Source organism: Podarcis erhardii (genome assembly GCF_964252035.2).
Source record: "Podarcis erhardii genome assembly, chromosome: 7".
Classification (NCBI taxonomy): domain Eukaryota; kingdom Metazoa; phylum Chordata; class Lepidosauria; order Squamata; family Lacertidae; genus Podarcis; species Podarcis erhardii.
The window spans coordinates 74,676,102-74,697,404 of record NC_138511.1 but is presented as its reverse complement, the minus strand read 5'-3'; the positions used below and the strand labels follow the sequence as shown (position 1 = coordinate 74,697,404).

At 45.4% G+C, this 21,303-nt stretch overlaps 1 protein-coding gene across 1 annotated transcript in view; it reads left to right on the top strand.

The window, feature by feature from the left end:
- The first annotated feature begins 2,920 nt into the window (after positions 1-2,920).
- The window catches only part of LOC309347160 (uncharacterized protein), a 31,204-nt gene continuing 12,821 nt past the window's right edge, over positions 2,921-21,303 (top strand). The window contains exons 1-6 of the mRNA XM_081871501.1: positions 2,921-3,035; positions 4,135-4,374; positions 6,461-6,577; positions 8,243-8,299; positions 9,458-9,631; positions 10,079-10,198. Coding sequence (XP_081727627.1) covers positions 4,165-4,374; positions 6,461-6,577; positions 8,243-8,299; positions 9,458-9,631; positions 10,079-10,198 — 678 coding nt within the window. The 5' untranslated portion in view covers positions 2,921-3,035; positions 4,135-4,164. The remainder of the gene's footprint in view (positions 3,036-4,134; positions 4,375-6,460; positions 6,578-8,242; positions 8,300-9,457; positions 9,632-10,078; positions 10,199-21,303) is intronic.

Below are 21,303 nucleotides of genomic sequence, written 5' to 3'. Positions count from 1 at the left end.
CATTTGTGAATTCTTTGTTCTTTCCCTTGTGCGTCCTGAGGCCGGGGAGGGAGATGCTGCCTGGATCTGAGGGCCTGGCTGTTGACACTCCAGGCCAAGAAAAACCCTATGGTCCTCCATTTGCGCCAAGAAGTCTCAAATTCTGTACTTGCAATAAATTTTTGGCGTGGCTTGTTTTTTCTACGTTTGCTGGCTATATTTGATTTTGTGCTTTTGCTGGCGTCTTATATGCAGGCATGTTCTAAGAGAAGTCATCATGTCAGAGGGATATTGCTGCTTCCAGTGCCATGAACTGTCAGCAAAATATTCATGGAGTTGCAACTGGCTCCATTTACTTGTGAGGACCCAATTTCCTGGCTTTGTAAAGACCAACGTTACACTGCTGCTGCTTTTTTTGTTTTTTGTTCTTTGCAGAGAGAGAGAGATTGTTTATTTTAAATAGATTTTATTTGATTTTACAAATTGATTCACACAATAATATCATTACAAGTATTAAAATTTGCATATGATTCTTCTGAATCTCAAGACTTCCCTCCTTCGCTCCGTGGGTTCTTTAAATAACATTTTTTTAAAAAAACACACACCCCTGTATATTACAAGTCCATCTAATTTACCATCCTCCATTATATCCAAAATCTCTGTATCATTGCAAGCGTTATTTAAAGCCTGCCAAAGAGTTCAAGTGTTTACAGTGGTCTTTCAAATGCAATATAAATTTGTTCCATTCCTTGCTGAAATTTTGATTCTCCTGATTTCTGATTTTCCCGGTTAATCTTTCCATCTCTGCATAGCCCAATAATTTCATCTGCCAGTCCGCCCTAGTAGGTATCTTGTCGTCTTTCCAACTCTGGGCAAGAATCATTCTTGTGGTTGTTGTAGTGTACATAAACAGTCTTTTTAGTTCCTTCGGTATCTCTGCACCTATAATTCCTAACAAGGCTTCTGGCCTTTTAACAAAAGTTATTTTAAACATTTGTTTTTCAGTTCATTATATATAATTTCCCAGAATTCCTTTATCACTTTACAGTTCCACCACATATGATAAAATATGCTGCTGTTGCTTATGTTTGTTTTCTTAATCACTTTTCTTATTTATTCGCTTCCATCATTACTGCATTTCTATCCTCCCCAGAGCTCAAGGTGGCATCCAGATCATTCTCATAACAACTATGTAAAGTAGATGAGGCTGAGAGACAGCGACTAGCCTGATATCACCCAGTGGGTTTCATACCTGAGTGGGGATTTGAACCCTGGTCTCCTCTTTCTTCATCCAGAGCTCTAAACACCCAACACTGTGAACAAAGGAGCTGTAGAAAGAAGGCAACTGACTATCTGGGGGGGGGGGGTGTTGATGCAGGAAAATGCATCCTTCATGACTGGAGCACTCCCTCTTGAGGCTGCTTGAGAAAGCACAAATTGAAAAATAGTGACAATTCCTTGAGAAAAGATGGGATATTTTGGTTACTTGACATCTTTTTGTCTCCCCCTGGTAGGAGCAGGAAAAGGAGAAAGGATTGGGGAGTTCTCAAGAAATATCTTGAGAACATTTGTTGTGATTTAAATTCTGTAATAGCCTTTGAATAACCTCTGTAAACAATTCATACAATAAGAGAATGATATAATTGTCTGTAATTTAATATTAAACAAATGGACAAATTTGTGCGATAGGTTTCAATAGAACAAAATATGGAAAAGACGGGAAGTCTGACACTTCAGACGAAAATTTATTGTTAAAATGTTAGGGTTTTTTGTATCAGTATATTGGTGACAATGAACTCAACTTTATGTTGTACAGTTGTAAGTAAGTATAATAAAGCAAAATGAAATTGGAAAGGAAAAGAAAAGAAAAGAAAAGAAAAGAAAAGAAAAGAAAAGAAAAGGAGAAAGGTAGAATTTTAGCATACCCTTCAAAGTTAGTAGCAAAGGCGGGACTTTGTGCAGAAAATTTGCTCGCCTTACTGCCTGTGAAAAGGGTAGGGCTTATTTTATTTTAAGAATAATCTGACCAAGTAAATCCATTGTTGACTCCCAAACTGGGAGGGGTAGCTAATGCCACAGAAGACAGAATCAGGATTCAAGATGACCTTAACAGATTGAAGAACAGGGCAAAACTAACTAAATGAATTTCAACAGGAACAAATGTTAAATTTCTACACTTAGGCAGGAATAAGCAGCTGCACAAATATAAGATGGGGATACCTGGAATGCCAGTAATGAAAAGTACCTAGTGGTCTTAATAGACCACAAGCTTAACAAGAGTCAATACAGCAGCAAAAAAACCTAATGCTATTCTAGGCTGCATCAACAGAAGATACAGTGGTACCTCGGGTTACAGACGCTTCAGGTTACAGACGCTTCAGGTTACAGACTCCACTAACCCAGAAATAGTACCTCGGGTTAAGAACTTTGCTTCAGGATGAGAACAGAAATCGATGGTGCGGCAGCAGCGGGAGGCCCCATTAGTTAAAGTGGTACCTCAGGTTAAGAACAGTTTCAGGTTAAGAACAGACCTCTGGAACGAATTAAGTTCTTAACCCGAGGTACCACTGTAGTGTCCAGATCAAGGGAACTAATAGTACCACTCTATTCTGCCTTGGTCAGACCAAACCTGGAATACTGTGTCCAATTCTGGGCACCACAATTTAAGAAGGATGTTGACAAACTGGAACGTGTGCAGAGAAGGGTGACGAAGACGATCAAGGGTCTGAAAACCAAGCCTTATGAGGATTTTGGCTGGCAATTCATTCCAGAGAGCTGGAGCACCAACACTAAAAGCCTCTATTCCCATACAGGCTACGCGCGCCTCTGGGGGCCATCCCTGTATCATCTACAAAGCCATTAAAGGCAGACGCTTAAATTCCCTAACTACATGCTTTCAAGGGAGGTGGCTAAGATGTTGATCCTGTCTTTCTGTCTCTGTCTCTGCTGTTGCAACGTTCAGCCAGCAACAGCCTATTTGGCCGAGGCAGCTCTTCAGCTCGCTCGCTTCGTGCAGCCTCTCCAAGATCTGCGTCTGCTGACACGACCCGGAGGTGGTAAGGGAAGGGAACGGGGTGCCCAAAGCTCAGGGCGCGCCGGGGTGCAATTTGTAGGGGTTTCATCCCTGGCTTTTGCAAGATGAAGGAACTGTCTCCCGGATTCTCTTCCATAATCCCGCTTGCTTCTCAGTCCCATCTTCTGGCAAAAGGAGTAACGCACAGTTAAGGGAGGCGCTACAGAAGCCTTGGGGCTTACTAGGGGGAAAGAGGAAGGTGCCGGAGGCTGGGATGATTTGTGCCGGCTTTGGGGCGGGGGAGACGAAAGCCACGCCCTCCCTGTTTCTACGAAACGCTCAAACATCCTGGGTTGCCAAGCAGCCACCTCACTCTTTGCGCAGCGTGTAGATGACTTGAGGCGCACGTTTTTAAATGATGGAAATGATGGACTTCCGCTTGTCCTGTGACTAGAAAGAATGGTTTCCCCCTTGCCCTGCTCCTTTCCCAGGGAAAACCGCCTCTTTAGCTCTAAATCGGAACAAATTTTTTGCTAGGGTTGGACTAGATGACCCTCGGGTCCCTTCCAACTCAACAAATCTATGATTCTTTGAAAATGCAAATCCGTGAGAAACAAGCCAGGTGGGTGGGGTATAGTAGTAGCAGTAGTAGTAGTAGTAGTAGTACAGTGGTACCTTGGGTTACATACGCTTCAGGTTACAGACTCCGCTAGCCCAGAAATAGTACCTCAGGTTAAGAACTTTGCTTCAGGATGAGAACAGAAATCGTGCTCCGGTGGCACGGCAGCAGCAGGAGGCCCCATTAGCTAAAGTGGTGCTTCAGGTTAAGAACAGTTTCAGGTTAAGAACGGACCTTCGGAATGAATTAAGTACTTAACCTGAGGTACCACTGTAGTAGTAGTTCATGTGGGCCTAGGAGGAAAGCTGGGACCTAAGTACAAATTGTTCTAGAAACATTTCCAGAAGCCGTAATGATGCACTTTGCATCTCCATCTGGAGAAAAGCTGAACCACTGCTTTTCTAGATCCAGGCTCTAAATACTTTGCCGCTTCCAAAATGTGACTCTTCACCATTTCTTTCTGTGCGCCTTGCTCTCCTTTCCCACTCTATCCTCATGTCTCTTTATCTTCTCTGTTTCCCAGAGAGGCAGTTAAGACTAGAAATTGGCCTCCATGGATCCAGGGGGCTCGAGAACTATTATTTCAACTCAGATCGTGCCCCACAAGCTTTCTGAGACACCCATAGGTCCAGAGGGCTCTGGAGCAGGGCCTCCAACTCAGATTGTGACCCAACATCCTCAGATTTTCTCCAGCGTTGGGGCCAGTCCTTCTCTGCAGAGGCCACTGAAGAAATTTTATGCCGGGGAGCCGCTGGCACTGGGGGTGAGTGCAAACAAACAGGAGTGGCAGTGTTTGAGTCCACCATGTCTGCCCTGCGCCAATAACTGTCTCTTTTGGGGGCTTTCTTCCCCAATCAGCTTGAGAGCGATGCTTCTCAGGCAGTATCCAGGGCACCTTTGGGTTCCTCTGGAGTAAGATCAGAATGGTGAATTAGCTTGCAGCACTGCTAAGAATGTGTAAAACTGGATTGTGGACCATCCAGATTTTGCTGGACTGGAACTTCCATTATTCTGGCCATTGGTCATGCTGACGTGCTGATGGGTGTTGGAGTCCAGCAATGTCTGGAGGGCTGCAGGTTTCCCAGCCTTGACTTAATGGAAGGGAAGCATGTGCATCCCAACATGCAATGAGGGCACTGCTAAGAGGTGGGCCTGCCCATTCATGAAAAGGAACATTTTGGCATCAGCAGGGGGAGTAGCCCTCCGGCTTAGGGAATGGAGCCAATTATTCCCACTCCTTATAAGTTTTAGGGTTCCGTAAAGGGGTGGGCTGAGAGTTGTGGGAACAGAGCTTGCAGAGTTATCTGTCTGTGGGGCAAAATACAGTGGTACCTCTGGTTGCGAACGGGATCCGTACCGGAGCCCCGTTTGCAACATGAACAGAACACAACCCGCATCTGCGCAGGTCGCGATTCGCTGCTTCTGTGCATGCGCATGACGTCATTTTGAGCATCTGTGCATGTGTGAGTGGTGAAACCCGGAAGTAACCCGGAAGTAACGTAACAAGAGGTATGACTGTACTAAATTTGAAGGTTGGGGTGGAGCCCCATGAAAATATGCCTGTTCACCCAAGGGGGAGAGAGAACAAGGTGGAAGGCAAACAACATGGCTGTGCTCCTTTGCTTCCTTTGCCCAATATTCAGACTGCCAAATGCACAATCCTCAATTTGGTTTCCAATGTGTGTATTTTATTTATTTGGTTTTGTCTATGGTGGCATTGCCCATAGCGGCTGAGGCAACCCAGTCTGATGGGCAGGGTACAAGTAATAAATTATCATCATTTCCCATGAAACATCCCAAAGCGATGGATAATAAAATCATCAAAAAAACAGCAGCAAAACATTCCAAATGCAATACAGATACAGTGGTACCTTGGGTTACAAACGCTTCGGGTTACAGACACTTCAGGTTACAGACTCTGCTAACCCAGAAGTAGTACCTCGGGTTAAGGACTTTACCTCAGGATGAGAACAGAAATTGTGAGCTAGCAGCGTGGTGGCAGCGGGAGGCCCCATTAGCTAAAGTGGTACCTCAGGTTAAGATCAGTTTCAGGTTAAGAGCGGAGCTCTGGAACGAATTAAGTTCGTAACCAGAGGTACCACTGTAAAGGGTGCGGTGGGAATCTCATTCTAAAAGGTTTGTTGGAAAACAAAATTAAAAATTAAAAAAGGGAAATGAAGGTCCTCAGAAGCTCCTGAAAAGGCCCTAGGGATGGTGCCCGACTGATATTTAATGGGAGGAAGTTCCAAAGGGAAGTGTCGACACACTAAAGCTTTGATCTGTACATGATTTGGAAGATCTCCAGGTGTGATGGTACTTGCAGGAGCAGAATGCAGAATGCAGTGATTGGTTTGGTATATAATGGGTGGGGCAATCCTTTAGGTCTCCTGGTATCAGTACCTTGACCGTAGCCAAGCAGCTAATATGCCACCGGGACAATTGGTGAGCAATTGTTGTGTGAGCAAAGGCTGATATGAACATCAATGTATCCACTGTGATAGGTACAAAATGCACAAAACAGATCTCAGTTAAGGTGACCTGCTGCTAACATCCTGCTAAATCTGTACAGGATCTGAATCTGTTTTCTTGCAGCAAATCAGATCATTTTCAGAGGGACAGTTGCATTAAAACTATTTAATTTACCCTATGCCATAATAAAAGTGTCGAGTCTTTAAGATTCCACTAGTCAAAAAATGTTTCCATATTTCAAAAGGGAAAATGTCACCCACCTCCCTCCCCACCTGCTGAAGTTTATCATCATTCAGGGAACTTGTCATGAGCAAATTGTACTTATATCGTCAAGGATGAACAAGATCAGGGTAACATCATGTTTAATTCTCTCTTTGCAGATCACTCAAATACTCATAGGCATCACAGGAATGGCTTTTGGGCTTGTGATGAATGTTGCGTCTAATGACTTCTTGCTTTATGCAGTCATAATGACCCCGTATTGGACAGGAATCCCGGTAATTCTTCATATTTGTGCCTAAGAGAAGTTTGACAGGATTCACCTTTGTTCTGTCAAATAATTCCTGTGCTAGTGCTGTGTTTTGAAACCTGCCTTCTGCTCCGCATTTGCTGAATGGCTGCCCAAAGCAGGCAGGTCTAACTAAGGACATAGGAAGAGTGTGCTGGGTCAGACCAAAAGCCTATCCAGTCCAGTGTCCTGTTTGCCACACTGGCCAACGAGATGCCTCTGGGAAGCCTGCAAGCAGGTCATGGAGGCAATGGCTGTTGGATGCTTGAGTCCCAAACCATTAGGGCCTTAAGAACCAACGCTTCAAACTGTGCTTGGTCATTGAACTCAGCTGTATTAGTAAACAATGATTTGAATGCGCTATAAACATTCAACACCAGATGGTGCCAGAGAGCAGGAAATATTTAAATATGATTTTCCATAGTCCTCCCCCCTTGTTATAATGATCTAATTCATGGATAGGCAAACTAAGGCCTGGGGGCTGGATGCGGCCCAATCGCCTTCTAAATCCGGCCCACGGACGGTCCAGGAATCAGTGTGTTTTCACATGAGTAGAATGTGTGTTTTTATTTAAAATGCATCTCTGGGTTATTTGTGGGGCATAGGAATTCGTTCATCCCCCCCATATGGTCTGGGCCCCCACTAGGTCTGAGGAACAGTGGGCTGGCCCCCTGCTGAAAAAGTTTGGAGGCCCCTGTGATTTCTGACTTACCGTATTTTTCGCCCCATAGGACGCACCGCCCCATAGGACGCACCTAGTTTTTTGGGGGGAGAAATAAAGATTTTTTTTTATTCCCCCCCCCCAGGCCGAGCTTCCCCCGACCCCAGCCCCCAGAACAGGCTACTGCCTGCAAGCCTTGTGAGCCCAGCGCGCAAGGCTTGCCGACATCTGCCCGAAGCACGGGGCGGGCTCTGCAGCTTGCCCCGTGCTTTGGGCTGCAGGCTGCTGCCCGCAAGCCTTGCGCGCCCGGCTTGCGGATAGCTTCCTGAAGCCTGGAGAGCGAGAGGGGTCGGTGCTTCAGCGAAAGCCTGCATTGGCCCATAGGACGCACACACATTTCCCCTTCATTTTTGGAGGGGAAAAAGTGCGTCCTATAGGGCGGAAAATATTTATAGCACCCCCTCGCCCCGTGTGTAGATCCACAGCTTGTTAAGAACGGTGCAATATGTTCTATTTAGCTAGTCCTGGTCAACCATCCAGCATCAGAACAACATTCTTTTAGAACAGCTGAAGTTTCTGCCAGGCTTTCACAAGCATTGCAGCAGTTACCAGAGAGCATGGAAACAGTTTTTTTGTTGAACACAGACCCCTGATGGAAAAATCTCCTGATTTAAGTGGATCTGTTCACCCAAACAGTGCTTTTCATTTGAAGAAAGTCAGATGATGCCCAATCTAACAGTCCTCTGATCAGAAGCGGAGCTAGCTGCTCTGGCACCCGGAGCAGCGTGCATGTTGTGCTCCCAGGGGCGGGTTGAGCATCCTAGGGGTGGCGGCGTGGCGGTGTACCCCCCCCCCCAGGGATGACACCCACCGCACCCCTTCCTCTGCAAGTGCCTCTGATTATGATCTAGTAGACAGAACCAGACAGTCAGTCCATTTGAGATTAGTTCATTGCCCCTTATTTCTCTCTGTCTCTCCGTCTGTCTCTTGCAGTACGTCATTTCAGGATCCCTGTCTGTGGCAGCTGCTAGCAACCCCAAGAAGCCGCTGGTGACTAACCTCTTATGGGATGGTGTGATGTGAGGAGTCTGATGAAAAAGAAATAGAGAATTTGTGACCTGTGTTGCTTGCCGTTTAAGGACACTTCCTAGACTTGGGGTTCTGAGGCTGCCTTGTAAAACGCAGTTCATTGCTTAGAGGTTGCTATCTTAATGGGGCCTGGCAACTGGGGTGGGCCAAAGAGACATGTTGGAGTTATACAGGTCAAGGATGGGGAATCTGTGCCTCCACCCCCAATGTTGCTGGACTTCAACTGCCACCAGCCCAACAGCCACTCATCAGGAGTGATGTGTTGCGTTGAGTGACAACATATTATCCTCCCCCACCGTGACATACAGAACACCCAGAGATTGTTCCAGATAAAGACTCGTGTTCATGCATATGTAAATAGGCTGGCTATATAAGAAAACCAGTTTAAAGGGTTCAGATGCCAAAAGATCTCCTCCAAGTTTTTATAAGCCAGGAACCAGAGGGATCTTCTTTGAAATCCTCCTGGCACACACAAAGAACGGGCCTGGGTTAAGTACCTTAAGGCTTGGGTTGCCAACCTTTTTGGGGCCTGGGAGCACACTTGAAAATACAAGAAACTGTCGTGAACACCACAAAGTACCCATCTCACAGAAACGCTGGCGATGCTCAGAATTCTGGCCCTAAACAACAACGACAACAATTTCATTATTTAGACCCCGCCCATCTGGCTGGGTTTCCCCAGCCACCCTGGGTGGCTTACAGCATGTCTACAAACACAATATTAACATCAAGCATAAAAAACCTTCCGATACAGCGTTGCCTTCAGATGTCTTCTAAAAGTTGTGTAATCATTTATCTCCTTGGCATCCGAAGGGAGGGCGTTCCACAGGGAGGGTGCCACTACTGAGAAGGCCCTAAACAACTGTCAATGTATGTATACCCTGCAAACAAATAAAACAGTGAGTGCTGGGGGGAACAGACAGCCCTGTTCCATCCCTCAGTGAACAATAGGCCAAAGAACCTAACTGTAAAAAAAATACAATCTGGAAAGGACAGGGGGCCTTGGCAGGTGTCTTGAGGGCACAGTGGGGACCTCATCTTGAAGGCCGTTCTTAAAGGTGCTCACTCTCATCAGGGTCTTTGGCCAGAGACACAATGGTTTTTCTTCTCCATCTGTAGGTGAAGAGCATGCTGGGATTGAATGTGGTGAGTGCCATAGCTGCTGGCCTTGGGATTATCATCCTTTCTGCATCTTTGGCTATTTCAGGCCTGGAGTTTCATGCCAGGTATTGGTGCAGGAACCTTGATACAAAGCTGGCTCGTAGGTGTTACGAAACCAAAGTCATCCCTGAGGTGAGGACATGTCCTGGCAAGATGATGATGACGAAAATAAATTAATAATAATAATAATAATAATAATAATAATAATAATAATGTATTGATACCGTGCCCATCTGTCTGGGTTTCCCCAGTCACTCTGGGAGGCTCCCAACAGAATGTTAAAAATGAGATAAAACATCAAATATTAAAAACTTCAGAACCACTTGCAGGCCATTTGCACCCTGAAAGAAAGGTGCAAGGGGCCGAGGTGGAACAGCAAGCATTCAATATGGTGTTTCTAGTTCAAAAACTCACAGTAACATGGCCAAGGAGCAAGTGGGGGATCAATGGAAGCTGGTCCATTAGGTGGAACAAAGCACCGGCTCAGCCAGCCTCCACCTGCCTGCCTCCTTATTTACATAGATATATGTGGTAAAGAAGAGCAATTTCTTGCGATCGGGACATATCTTTCATTCACAGAATATACTGTCTGGAATGATGGCTGTTCACCTGGCATTCACCATCCTCGAATTCTGCATCTCCATCTCCACTGCTGCCTTTGGGTGCAAGACGGTGTGCTTGAAAACCCACACAGAAACGGTAACATTAGAAAGGGAGTGGAGTTTGGCAATCCAAGCAAACGAGTGGGGATTCTGGAGGTGGGATTGCTTGCTCTCCTGTCTCGTAAGGGGTAGGGGTTGTTGTCCAAATAGTATTCCACATCAGGGTTGCAATTCTTCATCTGGGATGCTCACAACCAGCTTGCCACTGTGGAGAAGCTAGCATTTAACCAGAAATTAATGACCTTATTCTCAGAACTGTGGAACTTAAATCCTCCCACCTGTACTCTGGGACATGTGTCTATTTGCACACATTTTGGAAATGACAAGTGCTCAGTTAAAATGAAGGCATTTCAGATTGCACTTCCCAGTTCCTCATTGTAGGGGAAATAATATTTGAGCCAAACCTCTGAGTGAATGACTTCTCTGCAGGCAGCTTTCTAGGCTGTTGCTATTCTGGGCAATCAGTTGATTGTCGGGCTTGAACAGTTCCACATGCAGAGCTTTGCAAATCTTCATGATCAGCTGATTGTCCAAGCAGGCAAAAATGGGTCACCTGACATTTTGACATCATGCCATTGACAGGTGGGTTACCTCGCTCACCTGTCAAACTCTGCCCAATGGGGCGGGAGAGATAAGGATGCAGTTTGTCACCCCTTTTTTAGCTCATAAAGCTGCTTAGATAAGACTGATGGTGTGTGAGTAATGCTTAAAAAAAATGTTGAGGCCAGAAATGAGGTTCAACAACATTTCTGGTGTTCAGAGGTGGGATACCCTCCCTAGTCCCTTGCCTCTCCCCATGAATAGCAAAAATTATGGAAAACTGCACAATACTATGCAAAATCTAAGAAATTGTGCAACATCGTCATTCAGAATTTAGACCTTTTAGGGGGCAAAATGGCAGAGTCCATAGTCTGGATACCAGCTCTGAGATTTACACATGATGTCAAATATGATATTCAGGGCTGGCGGGTGACGGTGAGGTATTGGAGGACATAGCTATTTGTCAGCCTTCAGGGAATCAGCTTCCTCTCCACCTTGGCAGTAGATAAGCAGAACAAAGGGAAAGGAGTCTTCTTACCAGTTAGAAACTTTAATAATCACAGCGAGAGAACAAAAATCCCATCTCCTAGAAATGGCGGTGCTCCCAATTAAGGATCCCACCCCCTTTCATCCCTATTAAACCACGTCACTTCTACTTCTTGTAATCTGATCTTGCACCCTCTGTGCTTTGTGTGCTTTCTGCTCTGCCACTTTCTTAGCTCTTCTTGACCTTGGGTTGAGCGGAGGAATGCTTTCCAGGGACAGTGAATCTGTTAACTCTCTCTCTTTCTCCCCCCCAGTGTTTCTTCTCCTAGCTCTTCCCCATCCAGTATTTCCCAGCTTCTGTCTTCTGAACTATGTCCCTCTGCAAACCACTGTTCCAAATCTATTCTGTCCTCCTGCTCTTGGGAAGATTCAGGATCCGGATCAGGAGCAGGGGGATGCTTCCACCATTTCTCCTCAGTACAGACCTTCTCAGCATGGTCCCTGACACTATTTGGGCTACATAGCCTGCCCCTGCCCCTACTAAGCAACCCTGTTATCCTTAGATAGTTTACCAAACTCTGCCCCTTTATTCACAAGCTGAGCAGCGGACCGACACTCTCCCAGGCTGATTTTCTTCCTTTCTTCAGGTTGTGGTGGTTTACCAGAACACAATTCTGGACAGTGCTAATGCCGCCAATCTCCCGGCTTCTGGCAAGGATGCAGAGAACACCTGAATTGTCACTTCCTCCATGTAATGGTCCTGGAGTCCTGCCTCAAAATCAAGAGCAGAAAGAGTCAGACTTTTTCATCCGTATGTACATATATTCCAAACAGACTTCTTAACAGATCTCCAATGAAAAGGATAACCTGCCCAAGACAACGTATACCATGAACTAAGATAAAGAGGCATGGAGAACCCTGATGACAATGGGGAATGGCCTTGAGCCAGCAGAACTTTAAAATTTTGGATCAAAATCTAAACTTGGTGTGATATATGACATGCCTAAAGCCCAGCTAGGGATGAATGGGAATCTTTAAAATCAATTCATATCTACCAAAGAGATCTAGGCAAAAGTGGTTTTCTGTTTTGCAAGCTGTCTGGAACCCTTAGCAATTGACTTTTGATAGATTCTCAGTAGTACTGACATTGCTAATCTGAAAATGGTAATTAGGAGGAATATACATAGTGTTACCTTGACACTACTGCTATATTTTATAAAGTCTCAATCACAATTTCAGTGGGACACTTGGGCATGTTTCTTCTTCCAAATTCCATTGCAGGGAGTTGTTTTTTGAGGGTCACCATTGTTGAGAAGCCTTGCTCACAAACTGTTAACAAACCTATTGTGGGAATGTTCTGGGGTGCAGGAGAGGATATATTGACTAATTATATCCTTATCCAACTTGTACTAACAAGTTCCCAAAATATCAGCAGAGTTTATAGACATTCCCCTTTAAGTTCGCAACGGTAACGCTTGCACAGGTTCGCTAGAACCTCTATAATAATTACTCTGGTAATTTCCCCTTTGTTCCCTCTTAAAATACAAGACACGACACAGTCTTTATAAAAGTATAAAAGAGTTTACTCACGTTCTGTTCACAATATGATCCCAGAAGGTAGGCAGGCTTAAAAGGTTACATGCAGTTAGAATCTATCTTGTAGCAAGATATTACTGTCCTCTCTTGGCTGGGAGCCAAGAGGGCATCCTTAGATGTTTCCTCATCGAAGGAAGATGGCAGAGAGAGAGGCAAGAGAGAGAGAGTGGCTGCCTGCCCTGTGCTTTTATCATTACCTGCACAGGTGAGGCCACACCCACCTCTGGTCACATGTGGAGGAAGTCCGTCCCCAGGAAGTTTACCTGCTTGCTGGACAGACATCCCTCCCCATGTTCTAACATGTACACTCTAGGAATGTTGTCATTGACTGCTCCTGTGTTTACATCCCACATACCCCTTCTCAGGCAATACAACATACACAAAACATAAACAACTTTATTCAACCACCCAGAGTCCCAGCTTGACACGTAGATTCTGGAAACTCTCTCTTGGTAGGGGTTTCGTCAGGATGTCAGCAGTCATCTCTTGGGTGCTGCAGTAGGATAGTTCCACAAGTCCATCCTGGATCATCTGGCGTATGTAGTGGTATTTAACCCCAATGTGTTTTGTTCTGGCCAGGAACTTCTCACTCTGCGTCAGCTTCAGGCAACTTTGATTGTCCTCTAGCAAGCTGACAGGCCCTTTTCTCACCAACCCAAAGTCCTTTATGAGTTGATCAAGCCAGGCGATCTCTCTGCAGGCTTCTGTTGCTGCAACGTATTCTGATTCTGTGGAAGATAATGCTACACAGCTCTGTTTATAACTGCCCCATGAAACAGGTCCATCACCAAACATGAAAACATGACCACTTGTTGATTTATAATCAGCATTATCCCCAGCCCAATCCGCATCAGTATACCCAACCAACTTAGGGTCTCTGACGGCTGGTAACCTTAATTTACAATTCATGGTACCCTTCAAATATCGCACCACCCTCTTTACACCTGCCCAATCATGCTCAGTGGGAGAATTCACTTTTCTGCTAAGAATCCCCACAGCATTTGCTAAGTCAGGTCTACATGTGGTAACTAAATACAAAAGTTTACCAATCGCCGACCTGTAGTCATTGTTGTCTGGCAACTGCTTCGAATCCTGCTGATTCTTCAGGAAGTCAGTAGCCATCGGTGTAGCAACTGGATGTGCGTCTTGCATCTGCATGTGCTCAATCAGCTCGTGGATCTTCTGTCTTTGGCTGAGAAGAAATGAGCCGTCCTCTTCTCTTTCCACCTGGATCCCGAGGTAGTACTGGACATCTCCTAGCTCCTTGACCTCCACCTCTTTGCTAAGGTGTTTTACTATCTGTGTATAGTCTTTCTCACTTGCTGTGGCAATAATTAGGTCATCAACAAATGCTAAGATATATGAGAATTGTCCATTATTTGACTTACTGTACAAGCACTTGTCAGCGTCGCCTTGCTTGTACCCAAGTTGCGTCAGCATTTTATGCAACTTCTGGTTCCAGGCTCTAGCAGCCTGTTTAAGTCCATAAAGTCCTTTCTGCAGTTTGCACACTAAATGTGCCTCATGTGGTTTCACAAAACCTTTAGGCTGCTTCATGTAAATTTCTTCAGAAATCTGCCCATGTAGAAAAGCGGTAGCAATGTCTATGTGTTTCACTCTCATTTTCTTGGAGGCTGCAATGCTCAAAAGCATTCTTACGCTGCTGTACCTCACGGTTGGTGCAAAAACTTCATCATAGTCTTCACCAAAACGCTGTGAAAATCCCTGTGCTACAAGTCTAGCTTTGTAGCGCTGCACTTCTCCTTCTGACCCCTTCTTAACCTTGAAAACCCATTTACTGCCAATGGCCTTCTTACCGGGAGGCAGCTCAGTGAGTGTCCAGGTCTTGTTCTGATGCAGTGCATCCATCTCCTCCTGCGCGGCCTTCCTCCAGAGACTGGCTTCTGCAGCTGGCATCTCCTGTATCTCTTCCCAAGTGGAAGGTTCTTGTGGAAACGCCGACCCTGCAAAGTAGGACAACCGTAATGGTGGGACACCTTTGTTGGTTCTGGACGAGCGCCTGACCTCTGGTTCTGCGACCGCATCAGCTTCCTCATCCTCCTCCAACGCAGGCATGTCCCCATCTGAATCCTCATCTTCGTCTCTGGTGCCGCCAGGGTTCTGGTCCTCTGCGTCGCCTGTAGGGGGTGCTGTAACACTCGAAGGCAGATTAGTACTTTGTGGAGTCTCAAAAGGGAAATATACAAATTCTTGAGTCCTTTCTGACTCATCGGAAGAATCCACAACAGTGTTCTTAGTGTCTACCTTTCCATATTCATCAAAATAAACCGCATGGTATGCATTTGTCTTACCAGTTTGTAAGTCCATAATTCTGTATCCTTTGCCTCCAGAGGCATATCCCACAAGGATACCTGCTTTTGCCCTGGAGTCAAGCTTGTGTCTGTGTTCCTTGGGCACGTGGAAGTAACATGGACTTCCAAACACACGTATGTGCGACAGATTGGGAGCTTTCCCATGCCAAAGTTCAAATGGTGTGCGCTCTGCACCTTTAGTTGGCAGTCTATTCTGCAAATAGACCGATGTGTACACTCCTTCGGCCCACAGCTTCTGTGGCAAACATGCATCCTTTAGCATGCACCTTGTCATGTCCATAATGGACCTAAACTTTCTCTCAGCTATGGCATTCTGCTGTGGTGTGTAAGGAATTGTGGTTACGTGTGCAATTCCTTCCTTGGCCAGGAGAGCCTGCATTTCATTTGAGCAGTACTCACCTCCATTGTCGCTCATTAGCACAGCTGGAGCTCTCTGGAATTTGTTCTTGACCATGGCAATGTATTCCTGGAACTTGTCCACTGTCTCACTCTTCTCTTTGAGAAAATATACAACACAAAATCTTGAAAAGTCATCCAGAAATATTAAAATATATCTATTCTTTCCCAGTGAGGGAACATTCATGGGTCCACATATGTCAGTGTGCACTATGTCAAGCACTTTGTTGCTTCTTTGTTCTGCACAACGTGGAAATGAAGGTTTTACAGCCTTCTCAGTAATACAGCTTATGCACTTTGCTGGAGCTTTGTTGCTCTGCTTTACCTGCAAACCTCTTACAAGATCTCTTTTCTGTAGATCCAGAATGACGTTGGTGTCTCTATGTCCAAGCCTTCTGTGCCATAGGTCCAGATCTGCTTCATCCTTCTGGCTGGAATGTGCCACTTTTGCAGACTGATTCTCTGAAACATCAAGCTCATATACACCATTGATTAGCTTTGCTTGAGCAAACACTTTGCCATTTCTAGTCACTTTACATTCTCCATTTCCAAATGTGATCTGGAAACCTTTCTTGTCCAAAGTGGACACGCTGATTAAATTGCAGCTCAGCTCTGGAACATACAAAACTCTAGAGATTGTGTTCTCAATGCATTCATTGTTTATATTGCATTTCAGACTCATGGAACCTGCACCTTTTGCTTTAACAATGTTCCCATCTGCAATTTCAATTTCAGATCCTTCTTCATCATTTATCTCATTAAAATAGTCCTCTTTATATGAAAAATGTGAGCTGGCACCTGAATCAATTATCCATTTATTACGTCTATTTTCACGATTCTGGACAGCTAAATTCCTTTCTTGCAGTAGCCATGTGCATTCGCATTTCCCCTTCTTTTCTCCTTTTGGCTCAAAGGGGTGGGGTTTCTTGGCTTTAGGAGCCCTGCAATTCTTTGCAATGTGTCCTTCTTTGTTACAATTGAAACAAATCACTTTCTTAGGCATCTCTTTGGACTTTGTAAATTGCCTAGATGCATAACTACTGTCTTTGCTTCTAGCATTTCTCACTGGAGATTCAGCTCTATCTCTGCATTCTTCTTTTAAATAACCAATCAAGTCTTTAAAAGTCAGACCTTGTCTATGATCCATCAAACTTACAAATGCGCTAAAGCGTGGTCCAAGTGATGACAACAAAAATGCTATCTTTGTATCTTCATCAAAAGCTTTGGGAGTCAAATCAATTCTCTGAATAATCTCAGTGAACTTGTTGATGTGCTCTGTGAATTCCTCTTTTGAATTCATCCTCACTCTGGTTAATTTACACACCAAGTTTCTGAAGCAGTTTATGCTAGATTCTCCATACACGCGCTCAATATCTCTTAAGATTTGAGATGCATCATCTGTACTATTTATTAATGATAGCTGCTCATCACGAAGTCCACTCAAAATTATGTGTCTAGCTTTGCTGTTCATGCGTTTCCAAGCACTTATCTCGGCTAAAGCTTCCTCAGACGATCCCGTAGGTTGAGGGTTTAAAGCTTCCAAAATGTGCTTATAATCTAAACATGCTATCAAGCGCTGCTTCCAGTGTATGAAATTGTGTTCATTCAGCACAGGCATTCCTAGCTTTGCATCACTATCAAAAGCTGCTCTAGCCATCTTAAAATCCAAAAATTTGAAAATTCTTCAAAATTTCTCAAAATTTTAAAATCAAAATCTCAAAAATCTAAAATTGCAAAACAATTCTTCACTGCCTTGGGTCACTGTGAACTCTGAGGGAAGGGGGGGGTGCTTAATCCCCACTGCACAATGGAACAAAGGACCATGTGCTTACCAGGAAGTTAACTCAGAAAAATACTACTCAATTCAAAATCACAATCCAACGCAATCCTTCAAAAATACGCAGAAATATACAATACTGGGCCCAATAACCCTTTGTGGGAATGTTCTGGGGTGCAGGAGAGGATATATTGACTAATTATATCCTTATCCAACTTGTACTAACAAGTTCCCAAAATATCAGCAGAGTTTATAGACATTCCCCTTTAAGTTCGCAACGGTAACGCTTGCACAGGTTCGCTAGAACCTCTATAATAATTACTCTGGTAATTTCCCCTTTGTTCCCTCTTAAAATACAAGACACGACACAGTCTTTATAAAAGTATAAAAGAGTTTACTCACGTTCTGTTCACAATATGATCCCAGAAGGTAGGCAGGCTTAAAAGGTTACATGCAGTTAGAATCTATCTTGTAGCAAGATATTACTGTCCTCTCTTGGCTGGGAGCCAAGAGGGCATCCTTAGATGTTTCCTCATCGAAGGAAGATGGCAGAGAGAGAGGCAAGAGAGAGAGAGTGGCTGCCTGCCCTGTGCTTTTATCATTACCTGCACAGGTGAGGCCACACCCACCTCTGGTCACATGCGGAGGAAGTCCGTCCCCAGGAAGTTTACCTGCTTGCTGGACAGACATCCCTCCCCATGTTCTAACATGTACACTCTAGGAATGTTGTCATTGACTGCTCCTGTGTTTACATCCCACACCTATCACCCCAGTAAATTTGCTCATATGTCATTGCTGTCATTTCTTCTTTCTCTGTGTTTGATACTAAAAAAAACCCTGTAGATTTGATGGAGAGGATTTATTTCTGTATATGATTTTATTTATCCACTCAAATATTGTGAATAAGTTGCATATCATATCTTACTATATAATAAAATTGGAAGGTGTCACCACTCTGTTTTCATTGGCTGTTTTTCAAGATTCTAAAGGCAAGGGCAGCATGAGGTTGCTTTGAGAAAACATTGTGATGATGCAGGATGGGGAGAGAATTGAGTCAGAGCAAGTGAAAAAGTACTATATCTCTTAATTCTCAGGGTTTCATAAAATCTATATATACTGCTTGACGGTGGTTTTTTTTAAAGTGGTATATTAAAGTGTGTTCACATTACCATTTATTCCGCATCCAATGTTCTCCTGCTGTTGATTTTTGAAATCACATTCCCATCATGCTAGTTACAGTCATCATAGTGATCCTGTAGTTTCTTCACAAAGACTTCTGTCTGATCCTGTCTCCTCCCCCCCCCCTCCCTCCACCTCAAAACATCAATCTGACTAGGAAACTGGATGTGGAGTAAACTGTGATGTGAACACTTTCTAAGAATGACATTTGAGTCAGGGGAAGACAGCTTCATGAAAAGGAGTTTTTGGGGGGTGGGGTGGGCATTGCAGGGCCCAGAATCCAAAAAGGTCGCACGGGTCAGGTGAAGCCATCCCCACCCCCCCCTCTGATGTGAATAACACCGTGCAGATGCAGTTTTTTAAACAGAAGCAGGGGGGTCCACGACCTTTTAAGCTGCTAATGTAAACGGTACCTTTAGAACCGGTTCTTTTGCAAAACTCAATTCAGAGTTCTCCCACGCAGAAAGCCAGTCTCGTCCTCCCCCCAATCTCCTCTTTTGAGCTGCTTAGTTTTCAGTGGGGAGGTGGGGCCGTTGTTGCTGCTGCTGCTGTCGTTGGGCATGTGAGAGCCGGCAACTTTTGCTGCGACCTGCCTCAAATTGCGCAGGGGTCGCCCTAATCCCTGGATGGGGATTTCCCTCCCACCCTCCACCTCCTGACCAGCTCCCGATTTACGATGCCGCCTACGATTTCTTCCGGCAACGAGTCAGTTAATAATAATGTCCACTTGCTAGGAGGAATGTGCTGGCAGAAGAGTAGCAGCCGCAGCTCTTGCGCTCCGGGTCCTCCGCCCGCGTGACGTGTGCTTGACCATGGGCGTCGCGGGCGGAGAAGCAGATCAGACCTCTCTTCTGTCAATCACCCTCGGTCTCCCGTGGGGTCTGGCTCAGAGGAGGGCTGGGAGGTGCGTGCAAAGGGGGTGGGGGCTTGCTGAGCGGTGAGTCGGCTTTGCAGCTGGCAGCAGGGCTGGGGGTGGGTAAGCCCATCCCCGATTTCCCTTCTCCCGTCTGAATCCTCCCACCAGCCGGAGGAAAAAAACAAGGACAGCATCTCTCCTCCTGCCCGTTTCTACACTTAGCCTTGCCAGGGGAAAATCTCTGGCCTCCCAGTTACCAGGACGACCAACACAGTTGCCAACTTTTTGTTCTGGCCCCTGTGACTTTGACCTCAACCATAGTTTTGTTGGTTTGCGTTTCGTCGGCTTCTCCCCGCCCCCCTCTTCATTTTTACCCCATCGCTGTGATAAATCATTAGACCAGGGGTAGGACTGGAAGTGGAGACATTCAGGTCATATATCCACAGCAGAGGAACAACGGCTGGGAGGAGTCCAGAAGGCATGGTGCTCCTGTAGCAGCAGATTTGGACACCTTCATCTGCCTCGCCTGCAATGAAATAGGTCTGTCCTGTTTTGGTCTCTACAGCCACAGCAGGCATTGTAACTCTCCAGCTTCATCCTCAAAGGTACACCCTTCCATTGTCTCCTGAGACAGATAGATGCTAACAACAGGAATGGCCAGGGATGATGGGAATCACCCACCCCTTGCTAGTCCTGCAGATGCAACTGTCTTTGATGGCATCTTTCCCCCCTCCCCAACAGAGATGATTGACCTGTGGCCCTCCAGGAGTTGATTGAACAAATAATCATAGAATTGTAGAGTTGGAAGGGGCCCTGAGGATCAATTAGTCCAACCCCCTGAAATACAGGAATATGCAGTTTGTCCCATATGGGGCTCGAACCTACAACCTTGGTGTCATCAGCACCATGCTCTCCAGGCTGAAGGCCATCAAATAATCCATTTCTATGCAACTTAATTAGTAAAAAATATACCTATAAGCGATGTACAGAAAATGGAAGCAGCAACAGACAACTTAAGATATTACAAAAATGCAGTTACGTATAAAAATAAAGGTAAAGTGACCCCTGACCATTAGGTCCAGTCGTGGCCAACTCTCGCTTTATTGGCCGAGGGTGCCAGCGTACAGCTCCGGGTCATGTGGCCAGCATGACTAAGCCGCTTCTGGCGAACCAGAGCAGTGCACGGAAACGCCGTTTACTTTCCCACTGGAGCGGTACCTATTTGTCTACTTGCACTTTGGTGTGCTTTCAAAATGCTAGGTTGGCAGGAGCAGGGACCGAGCAACGGGAGCTCACCCCATCGCGGGGATTCAAACCGCCAACCTTCTGATTGGCAAGTTACTAACATATATTCATTTTCCTTCTGACACACATCCTCTCTCTTGGCCTCTGGGTTCTCACTCAGGCTCCAAACAAACTCTCAGCTCACCCACAAGTCTCACAATGAGAATTACTACTGGAAACAGTGCATTTTTATGGGCAGCCCAAAGGTGGATGGTATTTCCTTAGCTGGCCCACAGCTGTGCTCCATTCAGCTGCACCCTCAACACCCAGTTCTAGGTGTGGCAGGCTTGTTCACTTTTCCAGGGGGTAAGAAGGATGGGAAGAGGGCCCTCTTCCACTCGCAGCTCTTTCTTCCTCCAGTGTCCTCTCCTTCTCCTCCAGCTGCCTGCAGACTCTACCTGGCAAGTAATTTGCAGTGAGCACCAAGGCAGTTCTTACTAGCCCCATTTGTCAGGCTCACCTGTTGCTGGACTCCAGCTCTCCCCAGTCCCAGGCAACATGCTCATTGGTCAGGTGGGATGGAGGTTGTAGTCCAGCAGCACCGGGGGGGGGGGGGGCAGACAGGAGCAGTTGCCTCATCCCTCAGCTACAAGGACCAGTGGGATGACTCCCAGGAACAGAGGGGAAATTCTTTTTTTTAAAAAAAGTTTTTATTTATACTTTTCAAATTTATACATTTCATTCATTTTACAATC